Source organism: Megascapheus bottae, chromosome 1 (assembly GCF_031878675.1).
Source record: "Megascapheus bottae isolate mThoBot1 chromosome 1, mThoBot2.hap1, whole genome shotgun sequence".
NCBI classification, from domain to species: Eukaryota; Metazoa; Chordata; class Mammalia; order Rodentia; family Geomyidae; genus Megascapheus; species Megascapheus bottae.
Genome location: NC_143509.1, coordinates 105,627,627 through 105,654,548, shown reverse-complemented (window position 1 = coordinate 105,654,548; position 26,922 = coordinate 105,627,627). Strand labels below are relative to the sequence as shown.

Sequence of the window (26,922 nt, the reverse complement as noted above, 5' to 3'; positions counted from 1 at the left end):
ATCCAAAAGTGTACTACATTCCAGTAAGGCGATGGAAACTTACCACAATTAAAGGCAAGACAAGCCAGGAGCCGGTGGCTCACACCTGTCATCCTGGCTACTCATGGCTCACACCTGTCATCCTGGCTACTCATGGCTCACACCTGTCATCCTGGCTACTCATGGCTCACACCTGTCATCCTAGCTACTCATGGCTCACACCTGTCATCCTAGCTACTCATGGCTCACACCTGTCATCCTAGCTACTCAGGAGGCTGAAGTTTAAGGATCATGGTTCAAAGCCAGTCCGGGCAGGAAAGTCCGTAAGACTCCTATCTCCAATAAACAACTAAAAAGCTGGAGATGGAGCTGTGCTCAAGTGGTAAAGTACTGGCCTTGAGTAAAAAAGCTCAGTGACAACACCCAGACACTGAGTTCAAGCCCCACAACTGGTACCCCCTACCCCCCAAAAATGAAAAAAACCTAAAAGACTTGAGTTTGAAGCAGATTGATATCAAAAGTACTTGGGGGAACTTTCAGCTTTGTAGTAAATAGTCTCATCTTGGACTTTTTGGCTGCTCCAGGTACCTTCTCTAACTTCCTAAATGTTTATTTTTGAGACAGGTTCTTGCTTTGTAGCCCAGGCTGCTCTTCCTGTGAGTGCTTTCACACTTTATAAACACTAAATATAAACATATAAGTATAAACACTAAATATAAGCCTAAGCTATTCCTTTAACATTAACAAATCTCTCTGTAATAGTTTCAGATAAAATTCAGAGACCAAAAAGAAAAATCAGAATCCACAGTTATAATCCCAGCATTTGGGAGACTTAGGCATGAGGATTGTGAGTTCAAGGCTAGCCTGAGATATAGAATGAGATCCCATTGCAGAAAAAAAAGGGAGGGGGTCAGGAATTTGTTTGCCACAAAGACCCAGTTCGATTTCTTGGTACTACATACATGGAAAAAGCTGGCAATTGTGTTGTGGCTCAAGTGGTAGAGCCCTAGCATTGAGAAAACCCAAGGACAGTGCTCAGGCACTGAGTTCAAGCCCCAGGACTGGCAAAAAAAAAAAAAAAAGCCAGATATAGGATTATAACACATATACTGCTAGATACTCAGGAGGCCGAGGTCTGAGGCCTACCTAGACAAGACCACAAGACTTTTATCTCCAATTAACTAGCTAAGGCTTCAAGCAGAGGCATTTGGTAGAGGCTAGATGAGTAAAAACAGTGCAGTGAGAGTGTGAAGATCTGAGTTTAAGGCCCAGTACAGGCAACACACACACACACACACACACACACACACACACACAAAGAGAGAGAGAGAGAGAGAGAGAGAGAGGGAGGGAGGGAGGGGGGGGAGAGAGAGAGAGAGAGAGAGAGAGAGAGAGAGAGAGAGAGAGAGAGAGAGAGAGAGAGAGAGAGGGAGGGAGGGAGGGGGGGGGGAGAGAGAGAGAGAGAGAGAGAGAGAGAGAGAGAGAGAGAGAGAGAGAGAGAGAGAGAGAGAGAGAGAGAGAGAGAGAGAGAGAGGAACTAGTTCAATGCTCCAGTGTCTTAGGGGCCACGATGAGTTGGTCCCATACTGTGATGGTGAGTGAGCCTTTTCTGTCTAGAAACAAATGTAACTAACAGAGCTGTCAGTGCAGGGCCTGAGACCATCATTTGGCACAGAACACAGGAGTGTGAAGCATGTGTGGTGGCAACCTGGCTCCCACCAACCCTTACCTTCATATGCTTCTCGTGGACTTCCTTCTCCTTCATTGCTCCTAGAAGCTGTCGGAACCCTCCAGAGTTGTGAGCAGTAGCAGCAGCAGCAGAGCCAGCAGTGAGACTCTCAGGTCCTACTGTGCCTGGTGTCAGTATCACATCAGTGCCTGCGCCATCACCTGAGAGTACACAGGGTTAAGGGCTATAACAACCCAGAGCCAACTGCAGCCATGGCTCCTTGCATTGAAAAAGAAATGTCCTCAAACAACAGGCAAAGGCAGTAAAAATACCTTATGAAATTATGATTAAGATTAGGATGACACATGGGCTGGGAGTTTGGCCTTGTGGTAGAGTGCTTGCCTAGCATGCACAAAGACTCAGGTTCAATTCCACAGTACCATGTACATGGAAAAAAGCCAGAAGTGGTGCTGTGGCTCAGGTGGTTGAGCTTTAGCCTTGAGAAAGCCCAAAGACAGTGCTCAGGCCCCGAGTTCAAGGCCAAAAAAAAAAAAAAAAAAAAGATTAGGATGACACATATTAACTAAGGAAAAACTTACTTTGCATACTCACTATATATATGTATGACTTAAACAGGAGTACCCCAGCTCTTCCTTGCACAGATTCAGCTGTGCATCATACTAAGAGCTAACCCTGAACAAGTACTCAAGAGCAGACAGGCTGTGCACATCCAACAAAGCATCAGCAAAAGATCAGCAGACAGGCAACAAAGATACTGACTGTCAAGGGAGTCTGGAAAGAGGGATGGACAGCAGCATGTGGTCCAGAAAAGGTAAACATGAGTGAGATGGAAACATGGAAATCCTCAAACACAATCTAGAACCTGGACACTGGGCACCTCTGTCTGACAGGTCAGGCCTCAAAAAGTCTCAGGAGAACCTAAGGCCATATGCTACAAAGGGCAGTATCCAGGGAGGAAAAGCCCCACCCTATCCCCAAGAGCGGCTCTGGAGGAAAAGCAAATGAAATATGCAAATGAAATATTCTAACAGAAAGTAAATACATAAGGTGTAGAAAACAGAAGGAAGAAAAACTTAAAAAATAGTTATCAACTTCAAGGAAATAAGCAGCACATCATTCACAATACAAAAATAAAGAAAGAAGCAGCTAAGAAGTAAGGGGCATAGGAAGGAACTCAAAGTGGAAGAACAGGTATGCAAGTGTTCAGTACAAAGGTCAGGAAATGAAGTTCAAAAAACAAAATAGGAGGGAATTAGGAAGGGAAAAAAACCATGGGGAAATGGGGAAAATGATCCAAGGGTTAGTGAAAAGGAGGTTCCTAGGGGATGACAAGCCAGGTCACTGAGGGTAAAAAAGAGGAAGAAGTGAACAATCCAGTGCACCAGGGACAAGGCCCAGGAATCCACACCTACACCAAGACAAAACAACACGCTTTCTCCAAAAGCCTCTGAGCAATGTGCTTCATTAAGATGAAGGACCAGTAAGAAGGGATAGGAGTCCAATGGCAAACCCACAAAAGATGAGCAGGCAGAGAACCTGCTGTGCTGGACAACTCAGACAACTTGTGCTTAGTAATCAAGTAACTGAACACATAAGACACCTTCAAGTGCTGGAGAGAACATACACATGCCACTCCACTGGGGACAGAGGATACAATGTATACAGAGGCTATTATAGAATGACAAGGGAGTTGAAGCATGTGGAGATCACAGCCACAGTATCAACATTATTTTATACCAAATGTGTGGTATGAAAATTAACCAGATACTAGAAACAAACATAGACTCTCCATGGAACAGTGAGCCCCGCTGAGTCAGGAACTGACAAAAGCTGTTCATGGAATGACACATGCAGAGCCCTCAGCTGCTCAAGCCACATGCTCACAATTTGAAATGGAAGACAAAATGAATACTTGGGGGACAGGAGTGCTTTCACAGAATGCTCAAAGCCCTAGATTTGATTCCTTGGTACTACATACACAGAATAGGCAGAAGTGATGCTGTGGCTCAAGTGGTAGAGCACTAGCCTTGAGAAAGCTCAAGGACAGTGTCCAGGCCCTGAGTTCAATAAAATAAAATAAAATAAAATAAAATAGTTGCCAGTAAATGAAGGTATGACTCAAATAGAGCTCTAACCTTGAGAAAAAAGTCAAGTGAGAGCACAAAGTTCTGTGTTCAAACCCACTACCAATACACAGATACATACACAGAGGTGCTAGCTGCCTTGAATTCATAGCACTCAGGAGACTGAGGTAAAAGATCAGTAGTTTGAGGCCAGCCTGGATTAGTTACATAGGAAGACACTGCCTTAAAAAAAAATAACAAAATTTTGCTGATATCATATCATATGTTTCCTTACTCTCTCCCATTCCCTTCTTCCCATCTCTGCTTAGTTCACTTTCTTCGATGTCCATTGCAGCCTATGGGTCCTGCTGCTGCACATTTTCACCTATTTTCCACTTACTTTATGCCCTGCCCCCACCTTCCCTCAGATGTGCACATGTGTAGACCATATATGAGGTAAAGAATACAAGGTCATCTAAAAATGACAAAACAAATTAAGAAAAGGTCCTTTGTTTCTTTACTTTGGAGTTCTTTTCAGTATGCATATTATTTCATATACATATAAGGAGGTGCTGAGGTATTATAATTTGGTGCTTTTCTCCTGAAACTATCCACTTTTGGACTTACTGTATATGTATACCATAGAATCCTGTATATTTTGTCATATCTTGTTGCATTGTAAATCTAACATTCCCATATCGGGAAGAACATGTGCCATTTGTCTCTGATCTTGGCTTACCTCGCACAACATGATTTGTTCTAGCTTCATTTCCCCGCGAGACCATTATTTTGTCCTTTCTAATGACTTTGTAAAATTCTATTGTGTGTAGGGACCATATTTTTCTCTTTTTTGATCCACTTATCTATTGTGGAGCAACTAGGTCGTTCCCACAGCTTGGCTATTGTAAATAGTACAGCAATGAACATGGATGTGTAGGTGTCCTTATCATATGCTAGTTCATGTTGCTTGAGGTAGACACCTAGGAATTGTATAGGTGGGTCATAAGGAAGATCTATATTTAGTTTTTTGTTGGTGTTTTTTGTTTTTGTTTTTGTTTTTGCCAGTCCTGGGCTTGAGCTCAGGGCCTGAGCACTGTCCTTGGACTTTCTCAAGGCTAGAGCTCTTGAGCCTCAGCACCACTTCTGGCTTTTTTCTATGTATGTGGTACTGGGGAATTGAACCCGGGTCTTAGGCAAGCACTCTACCACTAGGCCAAACTCCCGGCCTCATATATTTAGTTTTTTATGGATTCTACAGACTGCTGTCCACAGTGGTTGAATTTACATTCCAACCAGCAGAGAGTAGCGTTCCTTTTCCTCCAATTCCCACCAGTATTTGTGGTTGCCTGAATTCAAAATACTGGCCAATCTAACTGGGGTAAAATGGTATCTCATGGTTGTTTTGATTTGATTTCCTTCACTACCAAGGATAATGAACATTTTCTTATGTTTGTCATTCGCATCTCTTTTTCAGAGAAGTCTCTGTTGAGCTCCCTTGCCCATACAGTAATTGGTTTACTAGATTTGGGAGGGGATAGTTTCTTCACCTCCCCATATATATCGGATATTAGGCCGTTGTCTGAAGTATTGCTAATAAAAATCTTTCCCTAATTCCCATTTGTCGAGTCTCTCTAATCTCCTGTGCTCCTGGGACTCTATTCAGGAAGTTCTTGTCTCTCCCACTCTCTCTTGCAAAAGTTTCAAAGTTCCTAGTCTGATGTTGAGGTCTTGAATCCATTTTGAATTGATGTTAGTGCACTGTGACAATCAGTGATACACTTTCAGTTTTCTGCCTGTGGCTACCAAGTTTCCCCAGCACCAATAGTAAGAAGAGGCTATTTTTTTCTGCCGTATGTATGTCTTTGGCCCCTTTGTCAAGTATCAGATGACTACAAGTATGTGGTTTCATTTCCGGGTCTTCTAATGTTCCACTGATCTTCAGGTCTATTTTAATGTTAATACCACGCTGTTTTTATTATTATGGCTCTATAGTAGAGCTGGAAATCTGGTGTTGTGATACTACCTGCATGGCTTCTTTTGCCTAGAATTGCTTTGGCTATTTCTAGGTCTTTTGTTGGTTCATATGAATTTTTGGATTGTCTTCTCTATTTCAGTAAAGAACATTGCTGGAATTTAGATGAGGTTTGCATTGAATTGGTATATCATTTTTTTCAGTATGACCATTTTAACAATATTGATTCTACCTATCCATAAACAGGAAAAGTCTTCCCATTTCCTGATGATCTTTTTGGTATCTTTCTTTAGATTTTTCTAAAAATAATTTTCACTAAATAGATCCTTTATATCTTTAGTTAGGTTAAGTCCTAGGTAATTTTTTTTTTGAGGCTATTACAAAAAGAGTTTTTTTTATGATTTCCCTTTCTGCTTGTGCACTGTTGACATACAGAAAGGCTACTAATTTTTATGGGTTAATTTCATATCCTGCTACGTTGCCAAAGTGGTCTATTAGTTCTAGAAGTTTGGGAGTATAGTTTTTTGGGGGCCCTTCAGGTATAAGATCATGTCACCTGCAAATAGGGATAGTTTAGTTTCTTCTTTCCCTTTGAGAATCCCTTTACTGTCCTTTTCTAGCCTAGTTGCTCTGGCTAAGGATTCCAGACTGTATGGAAGAGGTGTGGAAAGAGTGGTCATCTTTCCCTTGCTCCTGATTTTAGAAGAAATGGCTTAGTTTTTTCCCATTTAGTATAATATAGGCTGTTGGTATGTCATATATGGTTTTTATTGTTTTAAAGAATGTTCCTTCTGGGGACGGGAGTATGGCCTAGTGGTAGAGTGCTTACCGAGCATGCACTAAGATCCAAGTTTAATTCCTCGGTACCACATACTTAGAAAAAAGCTGGAAATGGTGCTGTGGCTCAAGTGGTAGAGATCTAGCTTTGAGAAAGCCCAAGGACAGAACTCAGGCCCTGAGTTCAGGCACCAGGACTGGCCAAAAAAAAAGAAAGAAAAAGAATGTTCCTTCTGCTGGGCATCAGTGGCTCACGTTTGTAATCTTAGCTACTCAGGAGGCTGAAAATCTGAAGATAGTGATTCAAAGCCAGCCCAGGGTCCATGAGACTCTATCTTCAATTAACAACCAGAAAACCAGATGTGGCACTGTGGCTCAAAGTGGTAGAACAAACTAACCTTGAGCTAAAGAGCTCAGGGAAAGCACCCAGGTCCAGAGATCAAGTCCCATGACTAACCCCAAAACAAACAAACAACAACAACAACAACAACAAAAAACAACCAGAAAGAAAATTCCTTCTATTTCTCCAGAGCTTTTAACATGAATGGATGTTGTTTTTTTGGAGGCTATTCTACATCTACTGGGATGATCATGTAGTTCTTGACCTTGGCTCAGCTGACACGGTGAATTACATTTATTGATTTACAAATGTTAAACCAGCCTTGCATCTGCAGGATGAAGCCTATGTGGACATGATGGATGATTTTTAAAATTTGTTTCTGGATTCTGTTGACCAATGTTTCATTGGGTAGCTATGCATCTGTGTTCATCAGAAAGCTTGGTCTGTGTTCCCCTCTTTTTGTTGGATCCTTACCTGGTATGGACATGAGTGTGATATTGGCTTCATAGAATGAGTTTGGGATTGCTTCCCTCTGCTTTTATTTCATGAAGAAATGTTGGTATTAGTTCCTCTTTAAAAGTCTTAAGAGACTTCCACTGTGAATCCATCCATCTGGGCCTAGGCTTTTCCTTGTTGGAGATTGTGGATTACTTTCTCTATCTTGTATGTTATTGGTTTATTTAGTTGATTTATATCTTCTTGATTCCGTTTGGGCAATATGTATGTCTCTAGAAATTCATCCATTTCTGTTAGTTTTCCTTCTTTAGTGAGTAGATTTTGGTGTAATTTTTCTGTGGCATGCCTGATCTTACGGATTTGAGTCTTCTTTTTTTCATTTAATCTCATGAGTGGTCTGTCAATTTTAAATCTTTTTTAAAAGACAGCTTTTTGTCTCAATTTTATGTATAGTTTGTAAAATTTCTCAGTGGTTTCTGCCCTAATCTTCGTTATATCTCCCCTCTAGTAACTTTAACTTTTTTTTTGCTGTCATTGCTTCGTGAGGTTATTTATCTGAGCTGCTTCTGTTTCCTTTATGTGTGCACATAAAGGGGCTATGAACTATCCCCCTCAGTAGTGCTTTTGTTGTATCCTAGGTCACACTGTGATGTATTTTCATTGAATTGTAAGAGCTTCCTAGTTTCTTCCTTAACTTCTTCTGTGACCCAGATATTATTTAGTAGTATGCTGTCCAGCTTCTATGCATTTGAGTGATTTCTCCAGTATGCTTTGTTGTTCAGAAGGTCTTTGAGGTGGGTACGGTGGCTCATGCCTATAATTCTGGCCACTCAGGAGGCTGAGATCTGAGGATTGAGGTTCAAAGACAGCCTGGGCACTATAGTTTGTGAGACTAGTATTCAAGTTCCATGACTTATCTCCCCACCCCCGCAAGAAAACAGAAGTTCTTTGATTCCACTCTGGTCAGACAGGCTATAGGGGATTATGTCAATTCTCTTGTATTTGCTTTTCTTTGTGTAAACTATGGTATGTTCTATTTTGGAGAATGTTCATGGGATGCTGAAAGTGTAATCGGTTGTTGTTTAGTGTAAAACTTTGTCAATGTTTTTAAGTCTATAGGGTTATGGTATAATTCAGTTCAAAGGCTTCTTTGCTTATCTTTTGTTTGCCTGACTTGTCCTCTGGAGAGAGTGAGGTACTAAAATCCCCCACTACTATTGTGTTTGCGTTTATCTTGTTCTGTAAGTCTGAGGGTACCTGTTTAACATATTTTGGTGCTCTATTGTTTGGTGCATAGATAGTGACCACTGAGATTTCCTCTTTATGGATCATTCCCTTTATTAATATGTAATGACCTTCTTTGTATTTTTGTACTGATTTTAATGAGAAGTCTATTTTATCGTATATAAATATCGCGACTCCTGCCTTCTTGCAGGATGTATTTGTATGAAGTTCTTTTTCCATCCCTTCACTTGAGAGTTTGTTTTTATCTTTGGCTATGAGATGGGTCTCTTAGAGACAACAAATAAATGGATCTTATTTTTTGTTCCAATTTGAAGTTCTTTACCTTTTGATTAAGGAATTGGGTCCATTAATGTTCAGAGTTATTATAGAGAAACTGCTAGGTTTCCTGACATTTTCTTGCTTTCCTCTATTTTGCTTCCTTCCTTCCTGATCTTCTAGTGATTTCTGTCTGATGTGTTTCCCTGATCTTGTTTTCTTCATACTGCATTCCTCCTTTCACACTGCTAGTTTAGTGTTCATGAATTCTTTTAATTTTTGTTTGTCATGGAAGGTTTTAGTTTCACCATCAAATGTAAATGATAGCTTGCTGGTATACCAGTTTGGGTTGTTGATCTTCAGGGCTTGAATAGTACCTTTCCAAGCTCTCTTTGTGTTGCAGGTTTGTGTGGAGAGGTTTACAGTGATTCTGATTTTCTTTCCATTGTAATATAGTTCCTTCTTTGATTTTGCAATTCAGTTCCTAGGGCCGGGAGTTTGGCCTAGTGTAGAGTGCTTGCCTAGCATGCATAAAGGCCTGGGCTTGATTCCTCAGTACCATATACATAGGGGGGAAAAAAAGCAGAAGTGGTGCTGTGGCTCAAGTGGTAGAGCCCTAGCCTTGAGAAAACCCAAGGACAGTGCTCAGGCCCCGAGTTCAACCCCCAGGACTGGCAAAAAAAAAAAAAATGTATAAAATCATTTCCTTGCTATTTAAGTATAATGTTCTTACCATGATATGTCTAGAAGTGTTTCTTCTAGGATTCTGTCTACCAGATATTCTATAATGCTCTGTTAGCCAGGTAAGATTTTTCTCTCTTAAGATTGGGGATGTTTTCTGTAATAATCTTATTGAGTAAGTGTTCCATGCCTCTATTCTAAAATTCTTCCTCTTTATCAATTATATGCTTCCCCTTTATCTCAATTATATGCTTGATTTCTTGACTTTGTCTGCCAATTCTTGGATTTCCTTTTGGAAATTTCTGAGTTTTTTTCCCCATACACTATGGCTTTCTGTTCTAGCTCCTCTATTTTATCCTCACCTCCTGATATTCTATTTTTTCATCTCACTTATTCTGTTATCTATGGCTTCCGCTGTGATTTGCATTGTGGAAATTGAATCATTTGTAGCTCCTATAGCTGATCTCAAAGTGTTCACTTAATCACTTAACCTTTTAATGAGGTGTATACTATGTCCATTTTTTACTTCTGTCCTTTTTTTTTTTTTTTTGCCAGTCCTGGGCGTAAGCTCAGGGCCTAAGGACTGTCCTTGGATTTTTCTCAATGCTAGAACTCTACCACTTGAGCCTCAGCACCACTTCTGGCTTTTTCTAAGTATGTGGTACCAAGGAATCAAACCAGGGTCTTCGTGCATGCTAGGCAAGCACTCTACCACTAGGCCAAACTCCCAGCCCTTCTATCCCTTTTTTGAAGTTTTGGAATTCCTTTGATTATTTCTTTTTTGTGCTAACTTGCTTTTGTACCTGCCCTTTTATTTCATTGACCAATTTTGTCATTGCTTCTTTAATGGTTCTTCTGTCCTGTATTCTTCACTCCCACTAGAATTCTTTACTGGATTGCTGCTGGCTTTTGAATTTTTTTTTTTTTTGCCAGTCCTGGGACTTGAACTCAGGGTCTGGGCACTGTCCTTGGGCTTTCTCAAAATTAGTGCTCTACCTATTGAGCCCACAGCTCCACTTCTGGCTTTTCTGTGTATGTGGTACCAAGGACTTGATCCCAAGGCTTTGTGCATGCTAGGTGAGCACTCTACCACTAGGCCACACTCTAGGCTCCACAGTTTGTTGGCTTGATTGTCCATGAATCTTGTAATCTTTCATTGTTATTTATTTATTTATTTATTTATTTATTTTTGCCAGTCCTGGGCTTGAACTCAAGGCCTGAGCACTGTCCTTGGGCTTTCCTCAAGGCTAGAGCTCTACCACTTGAGCCTCAGCACCACTTCCAGCTTTTTTCTATGTATGTGGTACCGAGGAATCGATCCTGGGTCTTCGTGCATGCTAGGCAAGCACTCTACCACTAGGCCAAACTCCCGGCCCCTCATTGTTATTTATGCATTTGGGTTCAGGAATCATCACGGTCATGGCCCAAGCTTAGCCTGTCATGTCCAAGAGGCTGGCAGCCTTCGAGGAGCCTGGGCTGGCTCGCACTGGACAGGCTACCCAAGCTGGACCCTAGGCCGGCTGGTACCTGTGCATGTGCCTGGCTTCAGGCTAGTTGAAAGGAGCTTAATTCCGTCGGCCATAGGGACTTCAAGAAGGTTAGATTCAGGCTTCTAGAATAGATGTTGGGGCTTCAAAAGTGTTGGACTCCCCACGGGAAGCACCTGGCTTGCTCCCTTATCTCTCCTTGCCTTGTACCAAATCGCCACTTTGAAGCTGAGATGACTTCTACAGGAAGGACATTACTGGGATAATCACACAACCTGAGTACCCACCCGGCCTGGGGTCGGTGTGAACTACCAGTGCAGAACACGGCTAGACGGACAGTCCATGAAACGTGCAATGCTATAATGAGGTCTACATAGACAGGGGATAGAGCGCATGTACAGGAATTCCTTATACCATCCTGTACTCTAGAATTGCCAAAAGAAAAAGAAAAGTGACTCACTGTTTTGACTCCCATTGCGTCTTCTTTCTAACCCAAGAGGAGGGGATTTTAATGGTTCTTGAGAATCAAACGATGTTATGATAAAGTCTTCGGGGTCCTTCTCCTATTTAGACAGGCAGACTGTTAGATGGTCACAAAATAGTAACATCATACAGCAGAGCCAAACTTTCCAAATGGAAATTTTCTAAGGTCAAAATTTAACATCTTTCTATAAAAAAAAAGCCCGGCTAATAGCATTCAGAACTTGTAACCAGGCTTAGGTCATGTGCTTTGAACTGCTTAGCTCCATCCACCCCAGTACTTTAGAAATATTTTATATTGGCAAACACCAAATTCTATGATACTATATGTATGGATCCATCAGATAACATGTATCCCCCAAATTACTTATTTTATCTTGCTCAAGATATACTAGAATGCTAGAAAATTAGCTGAAGTGCTCTTAAAATTAATCAGTATCATACTAAAAAAAATCTGTGGCACATGAAATGTTTCTGAAAATAAACTGAAAAATATTCTAGAAAAAAAAATTTTCTGCATATTATACCCCAACAATGAGTATTTGACTGTACTGCTAAGAATCTACATCAGGTAAGAAACACCAGGATGAGTTTCTAAGACAATTACTACACCTTTCGTTTTAGACATGACTGAAGGAATCGGAATGTCCCCACAACCGTCAGCTATGGCAATGACTGCATCCCTAAGAAAGCCAGTCACTCCAGGGACCAGGAGGCACCTGGCTGACAGGTGAGCCAACAATGGTGCTGCTGTGAGGCAAATACACAGAAACCCTGCCCAGCACTTCAAAGCGACGGAGAAGACACCTACCGGGGCTGTCTCTATACAGTGGTGCTCAGCTGCTGCCCACTGTGGGCTCGCTCCTGGGTAACCATGCAGCTCTGAAGTACTGGCCCACAGGGGTGAGTCCGTCCAGTCCTTCGGGGTGGTATCAGTGCTGTGCAGGCTCACTGTCCTTGAGCAGGGTGTCAGGGGGAGGCTGGGCTGATGCTCTAGGGTTGAGTCCTTTCGGAGGACCTCAGGAGAGCTCCAAGAAGACAGGTCCACCGCCCTCACTGGGTTCTTCTGGGGCTCAGTTTCCTCCGTGTGGAGAGAGCTTCTGTGCACACTGATTTGTGAGGAAACAGGCCCATCTTGTAATGCTAGATTTTCTTGAGTAGGAAAAGCTAGGATTTTATTGTCTACCAAAAAATCTCTATTTTTATTTCCACCAATGAGGTCCTGTGTTGATTTATCAATATCAAACGTGTCAACAGGAGGCGACCCATTTGTTTCTTCACCATTATGGAAGCCATCATCTGAACCATTTTCTGACAGGTATGTCAATGTTGAGCACTGCTGGAATTTAGGATGCTCAGTGTCGATGTCCTGAAAGGCCACAGAACACACCAGTGGATTGAGCTTTTCCTGAAGTTGTTTCACTTGAGCAATGAGGTTGACTTTATGCAACTGACAATCTTCTACTTGCTTTTCCTTACCCTGAAAATGAGGAGAATATAGACAGAGTAAAGCAGCAGGACATAAGGTACCTGACTCTGCCTGGTGGAGCCTATGAGCTGAGGTCAGAGGAACATCTATGGGTGAGGGACCAAGATGAAGACCTTGGAAACCCTCCAGACACTTAACATTTCAGGTCAAAAACAGGAACTAATGACCTGTGTTTAAAACCTTGCAGGGCTGAAACCTGAGGATCAAATTTCAAAGCCAGCTCAAGCAGACAAATCCAAGAAACTCTTACTTCCAATTAGCCATCAAAAGGCTAGAACTGCATCGCTGCACTGTTCACAATAGCAAACTGATGGAAACAACCCAGATGCCCCACTACAGATGAATGGATATAAAAAATGTGGTGCATCTATACAATGGAATTCTACATAGCCAACAGACAAGATAAAATAATGGCATTCACTGGAAAGTGGATGAAACTAGAGCAAATCATATTGAATGAGACAAGTCAAGACCAAAGGAACAAAAGGTACATGGTCTCCTTGATATGTGGATATCAGATCCACAATACAAGAGCAATGATTCAATATTTGGGTACTCAAGATTATGGACATGGTCTTAAAGATATAATTATATAGACACGTAAGTAAGTCTATGATGGGATATATATTCTAGATACATATCAATCTATATAATAGATCGATCTATATAATAGCTCGATATGTATCTATGATAAACTAAGCTTAATTTTAATTATGTTCATAAATTTATGTGTTAGTGATTGCATATAGAGATCTCATTCGTGAATACTTATTTGTTAAAGTTGAGATCTGAAATATGATGTAAAAAAATCAATATTAATAAAATATTTTAATTAAAAAAAAGGCTGGAACTGGAGGCATTGCTCAAGTGGTGGAGCCCCAACTGGGATTAAAAAGGCAAAGCTTTAGGCCCTAAGTTTAAGCCCTTGGACCTGAACGCATGCACACACACAGACGCACAGACACACACACAGAAGAATGGGAAGATTTTATTATCACTGCAAAAAAAATTATAGTGCTAGGACTTAGATGGGGCTCAGGTAATAGAGCACCAGTATATCAACAGTAAGGCCCTGAGTTCTAAGTTCAAACTCATTAACATACACACACAGAAGAGAAGTTAGTTGTAGTCTCTGTAATAAATGTGGTTTCCACACCAGCCTGTGCCATGTCTGAGAATCTGATTCTGCTTGTGGAGCCACGGGGCTAGCCCTATAGTGTTACAGATAAGCCCACTTCTACTCTCGTGAGGACAAGAGGTACTGCACATACAGCTGTGAGAGGGCCTTTGCACAGTCGCCTTGGGTGCTCAATGGGCACTCAAAATGGACTCATGAATGTTCTCTCACAAAGGCAGCTCAGGTCCATATTGCTCTTAGCATAGATCTGGGCACTGTAAAATTCAGAAACTCTCAGGTTCTCAGATGTGTATATTATACACAAAGTATGCACAGAAATAAGTCAGAACATCCTGGACACCCCCGTCCCCCCAGTAACATGCAGAAAATTAACACCCTGGAGCTTCAATTACATCTGGGAAAAGAACAACTGCTTTGGGGTTTTAAGCATTTTCAGTATCAGAACATGGGCCTGTTTTGTAAGTGGTTTTGAAGGAAAAACAGCAGTTAGCTTTGTCAAGAAGCTAGGAGGAACTCAGACTGACCAGAAAGAATCTATACTAACAGAGGTGCCAACAGGTGCTCTGTGAAGCACATAATGAAATCCAAGATAGAGAGCAGCATACTCTGCCCAGAAGCTATGGCCAAGGCGCACAGGCCTCATAATCATCTAAGGTTGGTGAAGTGCAACCTTCATCCCAAGAGAAAAGTCAACCTCTCCAGAAGTAAAAATGGGGGGGGGGGTGATCCTGAGGTTCAAAAAAGAATCTGAAGGGCCAGGAGTTTGGCTTAGTGTTAAGAGTGCTTGCCTAGCATGAACGAAGACTCAGGTTCGATTCCTCGGTACCACATATATGAGGTGCTGTGGCTCATGGCAGAGCTCTAGCCTTAAGAAAGCCCAAGGACAGTGCTCAGGTCCTGAGTTCAAGGCCCAGAACTGGGGAAAAAAAAAAAAAAAAGAATCTGAAGCCTTCAAAGTCAATCTTGCCAGGGATAACATTCCTGAGCCAGGGTAAAGCATGGGGGTAATTCAATCCTAACATGAAAAATACCTAACTGCTAAACCTCGCTGCCTTGTACACCATCATGGCTGTGTTTCCCAGCCCTCTAACTACCCAGAATGCCTCCCTTGTCCTCAACAACTCAGTGAGTCTCTTCAAACTTCAAATGGTCAAAAAGAACTATGACCTGAAGATCCTGGAACAAGCCAGTTACCAATAAATGGAGGAAAGAAAGGGACTTACTGGGGCCGGGAGTTTGGCCTAGTGGTTAAAGTGCTTGCCTAGCATGCATGAAGACCCGGGTTCGATTCCTCGGTACCACATACATAGATAAAAGCCAGAAATGGTGCTGAGGCTCAAGCGGTAGAGCTCTAGCCTTGAGAAAGTCCAAGGACAGTGCTCAGGCCCTGAGCTCAAGCCCAGGACTGGCAAAAAAAAAAAAAAAAAAGAAAGGGACTTACATTGTAGGTAACAGGGCAGAGTAGAGGGGGCCAAGGCTGAATTTATCTAGCCCGGGGCAAGAAGTAAGGAGACACAGACACAAGACTAGAGCCTAAGATATTAGGGATGAAACAAGAAACAGACTCTCACACAGGCACTGACTCCTACCCACTTCCTCTGCCATGGTCCCCTCTTTTTCCCTGGTTGCTCCTCCCCCATTCCTCTTTTTCCGATTCTCTTCTATCATTTTTTATATCTTCTTCTATCCTGAAATTTGTTTATTTCAAATGTTTGGCCAGGTAGAGTTGGGAGGGTTTCATACTCTCTTCCTCACCTATATCATTACCATCCCAAGCTCCTGTTTCCTTTTTTGGTCTTTATAAATATATTTATGTGGACAGAATTAAGAAAAACAAAATTAATTTCCCCATTCTCTTACGTCCCCCATCTTATCTCCCCAAACCTTACAGAGTTAAAACTTCAAAAAACATCCCTACCTTCAGAACATTTGTGTATTGTTTGAGGTTTGTGCCATAACACAGTACTTAATTGCACATACAGATGTTTGCTAGGTATATTCACTGTAAATTTTATTTAATCCAGTTTTTTTGTTTGTTTGGGGGGTTACCTGTGGGGGGAAGGTTTTAGGGGAGTTTTTCGTTTTGTTTTCTGCCAGTCCTGGGCTTGAGTTCAGGGTCTGAGCACTATCCTTGGACTTTCTCAAGGCTAGAGCTCTACCACTTGAGCCACAGCACCACTTCCTGCTTTTTTTCTATGTATGTGGTACTGAGGAATCAAACCCGGATCTTAGTGCATAGTAGGCAAGCACACTACCACTAGGCCAAACTCCTGGCCCCGGGAAGTTTTGTTTTTAAATATAAAAACTCGCCACTGGAAAAAAAAAAATACCTAACTGCTGAGACTGGGAAAAATGTGTCCCTAAATAAAGCATGCAGGAGCTCTCAGATGGATAGGAATATTAGTACAACAGGGCAGATGGATTCAGAGAACCAGGAGCTATGCACAGACCTCAGCAAAGCAATTCTCTTCTTTGATGTCCCCCTCCCACCCTGCCTCCTGATCCCACCTTGTACTGAGTTCCTCTCAGGATGGGCAGGCCTGCCCACATTATCCCTGCAACATATATCTACACCTCTTCTCTACATACCTGCACGCCTTCTGAGATCCACTTGCTGTCATCCATATTCAAATACATCTCACTTTTCACCAAAAGCAGCTCTGCTTCCAGCTGCCTCTGGCACACTGTGAGCACTGACATCATGTTTTCTGCTTTGTGGAGACCAGAGTCATTTGGTGTCACCAGTACTTCAGTTGGCTGCAGGCCCTTTATCAGGAGAATGGTAAGGATGCTTATAAAGCTAGAGCTAGATGAATCAGACCCAAGTGCTGCCCAACTACCCCTCATAGTACAGAGACATCAGAAGGAAGGTACCCTGGCCTCTGCTCACTGCCTACCCTGGGGCAGCATGGCCAACAGGCTGAAGACTGAAGTAGGAGAATCCCTTGCAACAGGATAGTCACAGAGATCTGAAAGGATCTGGGAATGGGAGTTGACAGAGCAGCTAATCTGCAAAGTTGATCTCAAAGACAAACTGGATTTTTTTTTTTTTGCCAGTTCTGGCCAGGGCTTGGATTCAGGGCCTGGGAACTGTCCTTGGGTTTTCGGTTTTCTCAAGTCTAATGCTCTACCATTTGAGCCCAGCACCACTTCTAGCTTTTTCTGTGTATGTGATACCAACGAAATCGAACCTAGGGCTTTGTGTATGTTAAGCAAGCAGTGTAACTAACGCTCCTGGTCCTGAAATATTTTTAAAGTAATTCAATTCTGTTCCAAACTAAGATGGGTGAAACTTAGAACAGTTTTCATGGGAAATGCTTATTAAAAGATAAACACCATTTGGCTGAGAATCACAGAGGGAAATCAATGCCAAGCAGCCTCTGTCACTTTATTGTCCCCACAGGATTAGAGGAGGAGTCATTTAAAAAGCTTTTTCTAGTTCTGGGGCTCGAAGTCTGGGCTTGGGCACTGTCCCTGAGCTCCTTTTGGCTCAAGGCTAGTGTTTTACCACAGTGCCACATTCTTTCCATCTTCTGTGATTAATTGGAGGTAAGAGTTTCCTGCCCTGGATGGCTTTGAACCATGACCCTCAGATCTCAGCATCCTAAACAGCAAGGATTACAGGATAAAATAATACTTTTAAAGCTGAGAAGAAGAAGAAGAAGAAGAAGAAGAAGAAGGAGGAGGAGGAGGAGGAGGAGGAGGAGGAGGAGGAGGAGGAGGAGGAGGAAAAAGAGGAGGAAGAAGAAGAGGAGGAAGAAGAAGAGGAGGAGGAGGAGGAGGTGGGGGAGAGGGGAGGAGGTGGAGGTGGGGAAGAGGAGGAGGACGAGGAGGAGGAGGAGGAGGAGGCGGAGGAGGAGGAGCAGCAGCAGCAGCAGCTGCCACCACCTGACTCTCTGGGAATACCAGAGCAGGTTCAAATATACTGTGCTTTGTGAAAACCCTCCAATGATGGCAGCATGCCCAGTACTCAGCACAAAAATCACTACAGTTAGGAGATAAAAAGGAGGAAAACACAAGCACTTCGACATCCAGTCTTCATACCCACCCTATCCCCCATGGAGCTCTTCCATGGGCCTCTCAGCTACTCAGTCCACAAAGAAGGATGCCTACCTGTGGGCTTTGGCCATGGGGGGCCAACACTGGCTGGCTGCTGCTACTCTCATGCTCCCCCTGGCCATGTTGCTCAGCCTGTGTATCCATACAAGGAGGTGGGAGGCCACCAGGCACTCCAAGGGTCTGCTGCTGATCCAGTTCCACCTGGCAGCTCAGGAACCGCTGGTGTAGCAGCTGCAGCTGGCGGCTGAGGCAGGCACACTGTACTCGTAGCTGCTGTAGCTCCGGAGGCTCATCTGGTGTAGCCAGAGCTTGCCTTTCCAGGGCACAGCAGAAGCGTGTCAAGGCCAGTAGGACAGCCTCCAGTTCCACTGAGTGAGCCACTCCCCGCTTGTTCATATCATCAATTTCTGAATCTCTCTGCACAATGATTGCTTCCTTTGCCTTTAGTAGAGCTTCAAATTCCTGAATGCGAGAGGCCATGACCTCAACCTCAGCCTCCTTGAGGGTCACAGTGCGCCCCAGTTCGGCCAGCTGCCGTGTGGCAGCATCCTCTGCAGCTTTCAGGCGCTGCTGCAGAGCCTCTAGGGCCTGATTGTGCCCCTGCACCTGCTCGGCCAGCACCTGACTCAGGGCTTCCTTAGCTGAAAGTGTAGCTTCAAGCTCAGCCCGGAGTGCCTGCCCAGCTGGCCCCCCAGCTTGGAAGCAGAGCAGCTCATTGTGGAGACTGTCAACTTGACAGTCACTGATTTCATGTGCCACAGGCCCCATGAGGGTCAACTCACTCTGCAGCTTCTCAATGACTTCGTGGAGCTGTTCAATTTCTTCTGCGTTATCCTTCTGTAATCTCACTTGATTCTCTTGTAAATTTTCAATAATGGCTTTTAACTCTTCAACCTCAGAGCTTCTACTGTACCCAATCTATAGAGAAAGCATGTGTCAGAGAATGTTACTGATATTTTGATAAAACTTGCTTTGACTCTGTAAGTGGCTCGGTGAAAAGATGGACATTTTAACAGTAATAATTTTCCACATCTGTGAACATGAGATGGCTTCTCATTTTGTGTCCTCTTCAAATTCTTTACCAGTGCTTTGTAACTTTCACTGAAGAGATCATGCACTTCCATGATCAAATTTATTCCTAGATAATTTATTCTTTATAGCTATTATGAATGGAATTGTTTTACGATTTCTTTCTTTTTTTTTTTTTGCCAGTCCTGGGCTTGAGCTCAGGGCTTGAGCACTGTCCTTGGACTTTCTCAAGGCTAGCGCTCTACCACTTGAGCTTCAGCACCACTTCCGGCTTTTATCTATGTATGTGGTACCGAGGAATCGAACCCGGGTCTTCATGCATGCTAGGCAAGCACTTTAACCACTAGGCCAAACTCCCGGCCCACGATTTCTTTCTTAACAATACTGTTGTCTAGGGCACATATGATCAAAATAGATTATATACATATATGGAAATGTCACAAATAATCCTTTTGTATAATATATGTATATATGTATATATCTATGCTCATAAACATTCTTCTTTATTGACATCAATTAGTTGTAAGGTGATTTCATTTTAACAAGTTTACTTTTTGGTCATAATCATCTTTCTACCATTTTCTCCCTCCTTCCCTTTCTCCTTCTAAAACTAATCTTAGTCCATGTTCACACAGACATATATTTTGTCTACATGTCCTCCCCCTCCCTCTCCATTCATCTTCCTCCCTCCTACCCATGCCCATATCCAAATAAGAAATGTCCTAAATTTCTAATATTCCTTTTTGTTAAAATGACTATTAATTTTTATTGGGATTTCATCATGGCATCTCACGCATGCATATACTATAATCAGACCAAACACACACACCCCTACACGTGCTTATGTACACATGCACACATGCATACACACATATATATATGTATATGTATTTTAGGTCTAACTTCTACATACAAGGGAAAACATGTCCTTTGTTTTTCTGAGTTTGCCTTACTTCACTTAATATAATTGTTTACAGGTCCATCCATTTCATCACGAATGACATATTTTCATTCTCTCTTTTTTTTTTTTTTGCCAGTCTGTAGGGCTTGAATTAAGGGTCTGAGTACTATCCTTGGGCTTTTCTCAAGGCTACAACTCCACCACTTGAGCCACAGCACCACTTCCAGCTTTTTCTATATATGTGGCACTGAGGAATTGAACCTGGGTCTTTGTGCATGCCATGCAAGCACTCTTCTACTAGGCCAACTCCCAGCCCATTTTTATTCTCTTTATAACTGAATAATATTTCACTGTGTATATAACACATTTTTTTTTGTCAGTCCCAGGGCTTGAACTTAGGGCCTGAGCACTGTCCTTGGGCTATTCACTACTGTGAATAGCACTGCAATGAACATGGGTGTACATGGGTCTACATGCTGAGATTCCTTTGACTAAATGATCAAGAGTGGTGTTGCTAGGTCATAGGAAGTTCTATTTTTAGTGTATTGTAAAAGTGTCATGCTGATTTCCATAGTAGTTGTATAGTCCCAACAACAGTCTATTAGGGTTCTTTCGTTCCCTACATCCCTACCATCATTTGATGCTGTTCATCTTTTTTATGGTGGCCATTCCAACTGGAGTGAGTAAAATGGAATATCAGTGTTATTTTCATTCACATTTTTTGTGTGTGAGTATGACAGTACTGGAGCTTGAACTCAGGGCCCAGGTGTTGTCCTTTCTCTGTTTCATTCAAGTCTGACATTCTACCACTTGAGCCCACAGCTCTACTTCCTATTTCTTTGTGGTTAACTGGAGATAATCATGAACTTTCCTGCTGGGGCTGGCTTAGGATCATGATCCTTACATATCATTCCTCTGAGTAGTTAGGATTATACTTGTGAGCCACTATCACAAGTTTGATTTTTATTTTGTTTATGGCTAGGAATATTAAGCATTTCTTCATGAATTTGTTGGCCATTTGTAGTTCTTTCAAGAAGTATCTGTTCAAGCCAGGTATCAATGGCTCGTCCCTGTAATACTAGCTACTCATGAGGCTGAGATTTGAAGATCATGGTTTGAAGCCAACCTGGACAGGAAAGTTTATAAGACTCTTATTTCTAATGATCCAGAAAAAAAAATGGCTAAAAGTAGAGCTATGGCTCCAGTGGTGGAGTGCTGGCCTTTAGCAAAACAGCTCAGGGGCCAGGAGTCTGGCATAGTGGTAGACTGTTTGCCTAGCATTCACAAAGACCCAGGTTTGATTCCTTGGTATCACATACATAGGAAAAGCCAGAAGTGGTGCTATGGCTCAAGTGGTAAAGTGTTAGCCTTAAGAAATCCCAGGCACAGTGCTCAGGCCTTGAGCACTGGCAAAAGCAAAACTACAAAATAAAACAAAAACAAAAACAGCTCAGAGACAATGGCCAGGCTCTGCACACACAAACAAAAAGTGGTCAATTAATTTGTTCAGTGGCTCAATTAATAGGGAAAAATTTACAAAATGAGATTCATTCAAGCTAAAAAGATGATAGTAAATGATTTAGTCATTTACTGACTGGCTGAAAAGACAGTCTTAAAAAATGGGAGATCTTTACCAGTATAGATCTGCCAGTGGGTCAAATAACCAGAATATGTAAGAAGCTTTAAAAAAAACTAAACTAGTCAGGTATTGGTGGCTTACACCTATAATCTTAACTACTCAGGAGGCTGACATCTAAGGACCATGGTTGGAAGCAAGTCCAAGCATGAAACTCCATGAGACTCTCTATCACTGATAAACTACTCAAAAAAGACAGAAGTTGTACTGTGGCTAAAGTGGTAGACTGTTGGCCTTGAACAACAACAAAAAAAAACTCAAGGAAAGTGCTCAAACCTTGAGTTCAAACTCCAGAACTGGTACCAAAAAAAAAAAAAACAAAAAAACGAGGGGCCAGTAGTTTGGCCTAGTGGCAGAGCGCTTGCCTAGCATGCAGGAAGACCCATATTCAATTCCTTGGTACCACATACATAGGAAAAAAAAAAAAAAAGCTGGAAGTGGTGCTGTGGCTTAGGTGGTAGAGCCCTAGCCTTGAGAAAGCCCCGATGACAATGCTCAGACCCTGAGTTCAAGACCCAGGACGGACAAAAAAGGAAAAAAAAATGACAGATGGGACTACATTAAATAAAGGATGTATATAGCAAAAGAAACATTTACCAGAAACAAGAGAAAAACCAGTAGAATGAGGAAAAAAATCTTTACCAGTTATTCAAAAGATAAAATCTACCAGGACACCAGTGGCTCAGGGTTATAACCCTAGCTACTCAGGAGGCTAACATCTGAGGATTAGGGTTTAAAGCCATCCCAGGCACAAAAGTGTGTGAAAATCTTATCTCTAATTAACCACCAGAAATGGAAGTGGAGCTGTGGCTCAAGGGGTAGAGCAGTATCCTTGAACTGAAGAGCTCAGGGCCAACACTCATGCCCATAATTCAAGCCCCAAGACCACTACCACCACCAACAAGAAAAAAGATAAAAAGGCTAACAGATGCAGGGTGTGGTGGCTCACGCCTGTAATCCTAGCTACAAAGGAGGCTGAAATCTGAGGATCTTGGTTTAAAGCCAGCCCAGGCACTAAAGTCCATGGGACTCTAATTTCCAATTAACCACTAGAAAATTCAAAGTGGCTCTAGGGGTAGGGTGGTATTCTTGAGGGAAGAGCTCAGGGACAGCACCCAGGCCCACAGTTCAAGCCCCACAACCTACCAAAAAAAAGGACTAACAGGCAAAAATAAAGGGGGAAAAAAAAAAGGAAGGCAGGGACTGGGAGTTTGGCCTAGTGGTAGAGTGCTTGCCTAGCATGCACGAAGACCCAGATTTGATTCCTTGGTACCATATACTTAGAAAAAGCCAGAAGTGGTGCTGAGGCTCAAGTGGTAGAGTTCTAGCATTGAGAAAGTCCAAGGACAGTCCTCAGGCCCTGAGCTTAAGCCCACGACTAGCAAAAAAAAAAAAAAAAAAAAAAAAAAAAAAAAGGAAGGCAAGAGAATAAGTAGCCAAACTAATAAATGAGCAAGAGAATAGATAGTTCTCAAAAGAAGAATTACATATGTCTGTCTGGTACATAACTATAAAGGAAATGCAAATCAAACACAAACTAAGATTCCACCTCACCTAGTCAGAATGAAAACCAAGAAACCAACAACAAACCAACAAGAAAACCAACAACAAAAAATGTTGATAAAGATGAAGGGAAAAGGGAACCCTCATAGTTGGTGGGCATATAAACTAATGCAATTATTTTTTGAAATTAGTATGAAAGTTACTCAAAAAAATTGAAAACAGATCTGCTTTATGACCATGCCATACCACTATTGGATATATATTTAAAGGAGAATAATTCAAGATACTAGAGAAATACTTGAATACTCTAAGTGCTCATAATAGCCAAATGGCATAATCAACAACAGAGGAACAGATAAAAGAGAATGCAGGGTGGGAATGCTCACATGCATCTATGCATGTGTACGTGTACCCACATACACACACACACATACACACATGGAAATTACAAAATCATAAAGAAAAATGAAAAAAAAAAAGAAAAATGAAATTGTGTCATCTCCAGGAACTGATTATCAATGTTGTAATGAGGGTAGGGTACTGGTGCTCCACTCCCAGGGCTGAAAGCTATCCGAAGCACATCTCCTACAGCAATGGTCTGGTGCAACCCCTTTCCTGCTTTGGAAAGAAAGCTCTTGTATTCCTTGTGATGGCACCAGCATTCACATCATCTGTACAACTTAAGTCTCCATGGCATCTTTTCTATTTACCTTTATTTTTATTTTTTTTTGCCAGTCCTGGGCTTGAGCTCAGGGCCTGAGCACTGTCCTTGGACTTTCTCAAGGCTACCACTTTCTCTACCACTTGAGTCTCAGCACCACTTCCGGCTTTTTTCTATGTATGTGGTACCGAGGAATCGAACCCGGGTCTTCGTGCATGTTAGGCAAGCACTTTAACCACTAGGCCAAACTCCCGGCCCTTCTATTTACCTTTAAACTGGCATCTTCCTCTTGAAGTTGTTGGATGCTGACCACAGCAGGATTATTCTGAAACTCCAGCTTTAAGTTCTGATGTATTTCTTCATTTTTACATACTAAGTCAACCTTAACAATTTCTAGCTGTTTCTTTAAGTCCAAAACCTTTCATTAAAACAAAAGAAGTTTTAGCCGAGTGTGGTGGCTCATAACCTGAAGTCCTAGCTACTCAGTAGGCTGAGATCTGAGGATTGCAGTTTAAGGCCAGTTCAAAGCCAGACCAGGCACTAGAGAATGTGACTCTTATCTCCAATTAATCACCAGAAAATGGGAAATGGGGCTGTGGCTCAAGGTAGTAGCCTTGGGCTGAATAGCTCAGGGACAGCACCCTGCCCAGAGTTCAAGCCCCATGACCACCCCCCCCCAAAAAAAGAAAAGTTTTGAAAAGTATCTAATTACCCACTAATTATCTAATTAACCAACTGATCTAATTGATAATTATTAAAACAGCTCAGGAGGATTTATAGTATACACTACTTACTATCAAATACTGATCTTACAAGGCATATGCCTTAGGCTAGGCATTAGTGGCTCATAACTGTATGCTAACTACTTAGGAAGCTGAGATCTGAGGTCTGTGGTTTGAAGCCAAGCTGGGCATGCAAAGTCCAAGAGACTTTTCTCTCCAACTAACTACACTAAGAAGCTGGAAGTAGAGCTGTGATTCAAGTGATAGAGCATAAAATAGCCTTGAGCATGAAAACTTAAGGACAGCACCCAGATCCTGAGTTCAAGCCCCAGGACAAGGGAAAGAAAGAAAGAAAGAGAGAAAGAAAGAGAGAGAAGAAAGAGAGAAAGAAAGAAAGAAAGAAAAGAAAAGAAAAGAAAAGAAGGAAGGAAGGAAGGAAGGAAGGAAGGAAGGAAGGAAGGAAGGAAGGAAGGAGAAGGGAAGGGAAGGGAAGGGAAGGGAAGGGAAGGGAAGGGAAGGGAAGGGAAGGGAAGGGAAGGGAAGGGAAGGGAAGGGAAGAAAGAACGAACGAACAAACATATCTTGGTCATAACTCTTCCACCTGTTTTTGGACATTTAGTCTTTTTTTTTTAATGCCAATACTGGGCTTGAACTCAGGGCCCAGTCCTGTCCCTTAGCTTTTTGGTGATTAAGGGAGATGAGTCTTATGGACTTTCCTTCCTGAGCTGGCTTCAAACTGTAATCCTCACATCTAAGCCTCCTTGTAGCTATGAATACAGAAATAAACTATCAGTGCCAGGCTTGGCCATCAACAGTCACTATATACAAGTTTCCAGGGCCATCAGAGGACACTGGGGCCCACAGTCCAGGCTGCTTACCTCAGTCTCACACTGCAGGAGCTTTCTCTGTGTTCTTTCTAGCTGGACTTCTGGATCTTCAGGAGAGTGTCCCAAAGGTGACACAGGACACTTGCCTTCATTGAGTATAGACTGTGACAGAGACATTAGCCGAGAATCACTCATCTGCTCTCCCTTTGGTGTCTCTTCTCCTGTAGGAGACTAATATCTAAGGACAAGGACTTCAAGTTTCTGTCAAAGTATAACCCATTCTCAGCAATCCTGAAGCAGCAGGTACCCCATACATACCTATGCTCATTCACCTCTGCTGATCTGCAATGTACTTTTCCAAACACATGCTGGATAGAACCCTCTGGGCTCTTGCTAAGACCTACCTGGTAATTAATCACAGTGGCTACTCGTGATTCTAATATGAGAAATTTCTAGTAATTGTTTTCCTACAAGGTAGGAAAAGATACACTAGGCCACTACAATTTAAAAATATTGAAAAGGTGACAAAAATAATTATGGGTAATGCTGCATCCATATAATGAATATTAACAGCATTGAAAAAGTTCCCAGACAACATCTAATATGGAGGATATGCTCATAAAAATATTACATAGGGAAAGTTGGGAGCTGGTGGCTCACTTCTGTAATCTCAGCTACTCAGAAGGATGAGATCTGAGGATTGTATTTCAAAGCCAGCCCAGGCATGAAAGTCCAATGAATCACCAGAAAAGTGGAAGTGGTGCTGTGGTTCAATGGTAGAGTGCTAGCCTTGAGCTGAAGAGCTCAGGGACAGCACCCAGGCCCAGAATTCAAGCCCCATAACTGACCCCCCCCCCCAAAAAAAAAGTGGAGAAAAAATTGACACGTGCAGCTGTATAAATGATTCAATTTGAAGGAAGGGAAATGGTTTTTTTCTATGCCTCTAGCACTTTAGTTTATAAATGTTTGCTAAGTGAATGAATGAAGGGAGAAATGGGGCACTCCTGCTATATACATAATCAGGACATGGCTCAGAGTCAAACTACTGATTACCAAATGAAATTTCTCCTCTGGCACTGTTTTGTTTTGTTTTTTTGTGGCAGAGTTTGAACTCAGGGTCTGTAAGGGTCTGTACTTATACTCTACAATTTGGGTCACACCCTCAGTACCTCCTTTTTTGTGTGTGTGTGTGTGTGTGGAGGGGAAGAGAGGTGCCAGAGCCTATACTCCAGCTCTCCCTTGACTTGATTGCTCATGGCTTGAATTCTACCACTTGAATTATACTTCAAGTCTAGCATTTTGAGGATAAACTGAACATGGAAGCTCTTAGACTTATCTGCCTAGTCTCGCTTTGTACCACAGTCCTAAAGGTCTCAGTTCCTGAGTAGCAAAAGTACAGGCATGAGCCACCAATGCCTGGCTGTTTCAATTTTTGAATAGGGTCCCCAATATTTTTCTCGAGAGCTAGTTTGGATTAAGACCTTTCCACCCCATCAATGCTTCCAGCAAAGCTAGGTAACAGGTGTGCACCA

At 42.2% G+C, this 26,922-nt stretch overlaps 1 protein-coding gene and 1 long non-coding RNA gene across 14 annotated transcripts in view; one reads left to right on the top strand and one right to left on the bottom strand.

Annotated features, from left to right (window-relative positions):
- Positions 1-26,922, bottom strand: part of Pcnt (pericentrin) — a 136,544-nt gene that overhangs the window by 33,803 nt on the left and 75,819 nt on the right. For 9 of the 13 annotated variants that reach the window (XR_016538354.1, XM_090350962.1, XM_090350895.1 and 6 more), the window contains 7 exons: positions 25,442-25,552; positions 24,110-24,259; positions 18,166-19,029; positions 16,642-16,818; positions 12,237-12,905; positions 11,406-11,508; positions 1,709-1,869 (listed from right to left, as the gene is read on the bottom strand). Coding sequence is in view for 12 of the 13 variants with exons in the window: in XM_090350962.1 (XP_090207088.1) it covers positions 1,709-1,869; positions 11,406-11,508; positions 12,237-12,905; positions 16,642-16,818; positions 18,166-19,029; positions 24,110-24,259; positions 25,442-25,552 (2,235 nt within the window). In the remaining variant the exon portion in view is untranslated. The remainder of the gene's footprint in view (positions 1-1,708; positions 1,870-11,405; positions 11,509-12,236; positions 12,906-16,641; positions 16,819-18,165; positions 19,030-24,109; positions 24,260-25,441; positions 25,553-26,922) is intronic. The other 4 variants (XM_090350949.1, XM_090350978.1, XM_090350923.1 and 1 more) reach the window with 3 other exon arrangements.
- On the top strand, positions 12,246-13,530 carry LOC150069794 (uncharacterized). Its single transcript, XR_016538357.1, has 3 exons — positions 12,246-12,328; positions 12,645-12,743; positions 13,102-13,530. It is a non-coding gene; the product is annotated as an uncharacterized LOC150069794 (long non-coding RNA).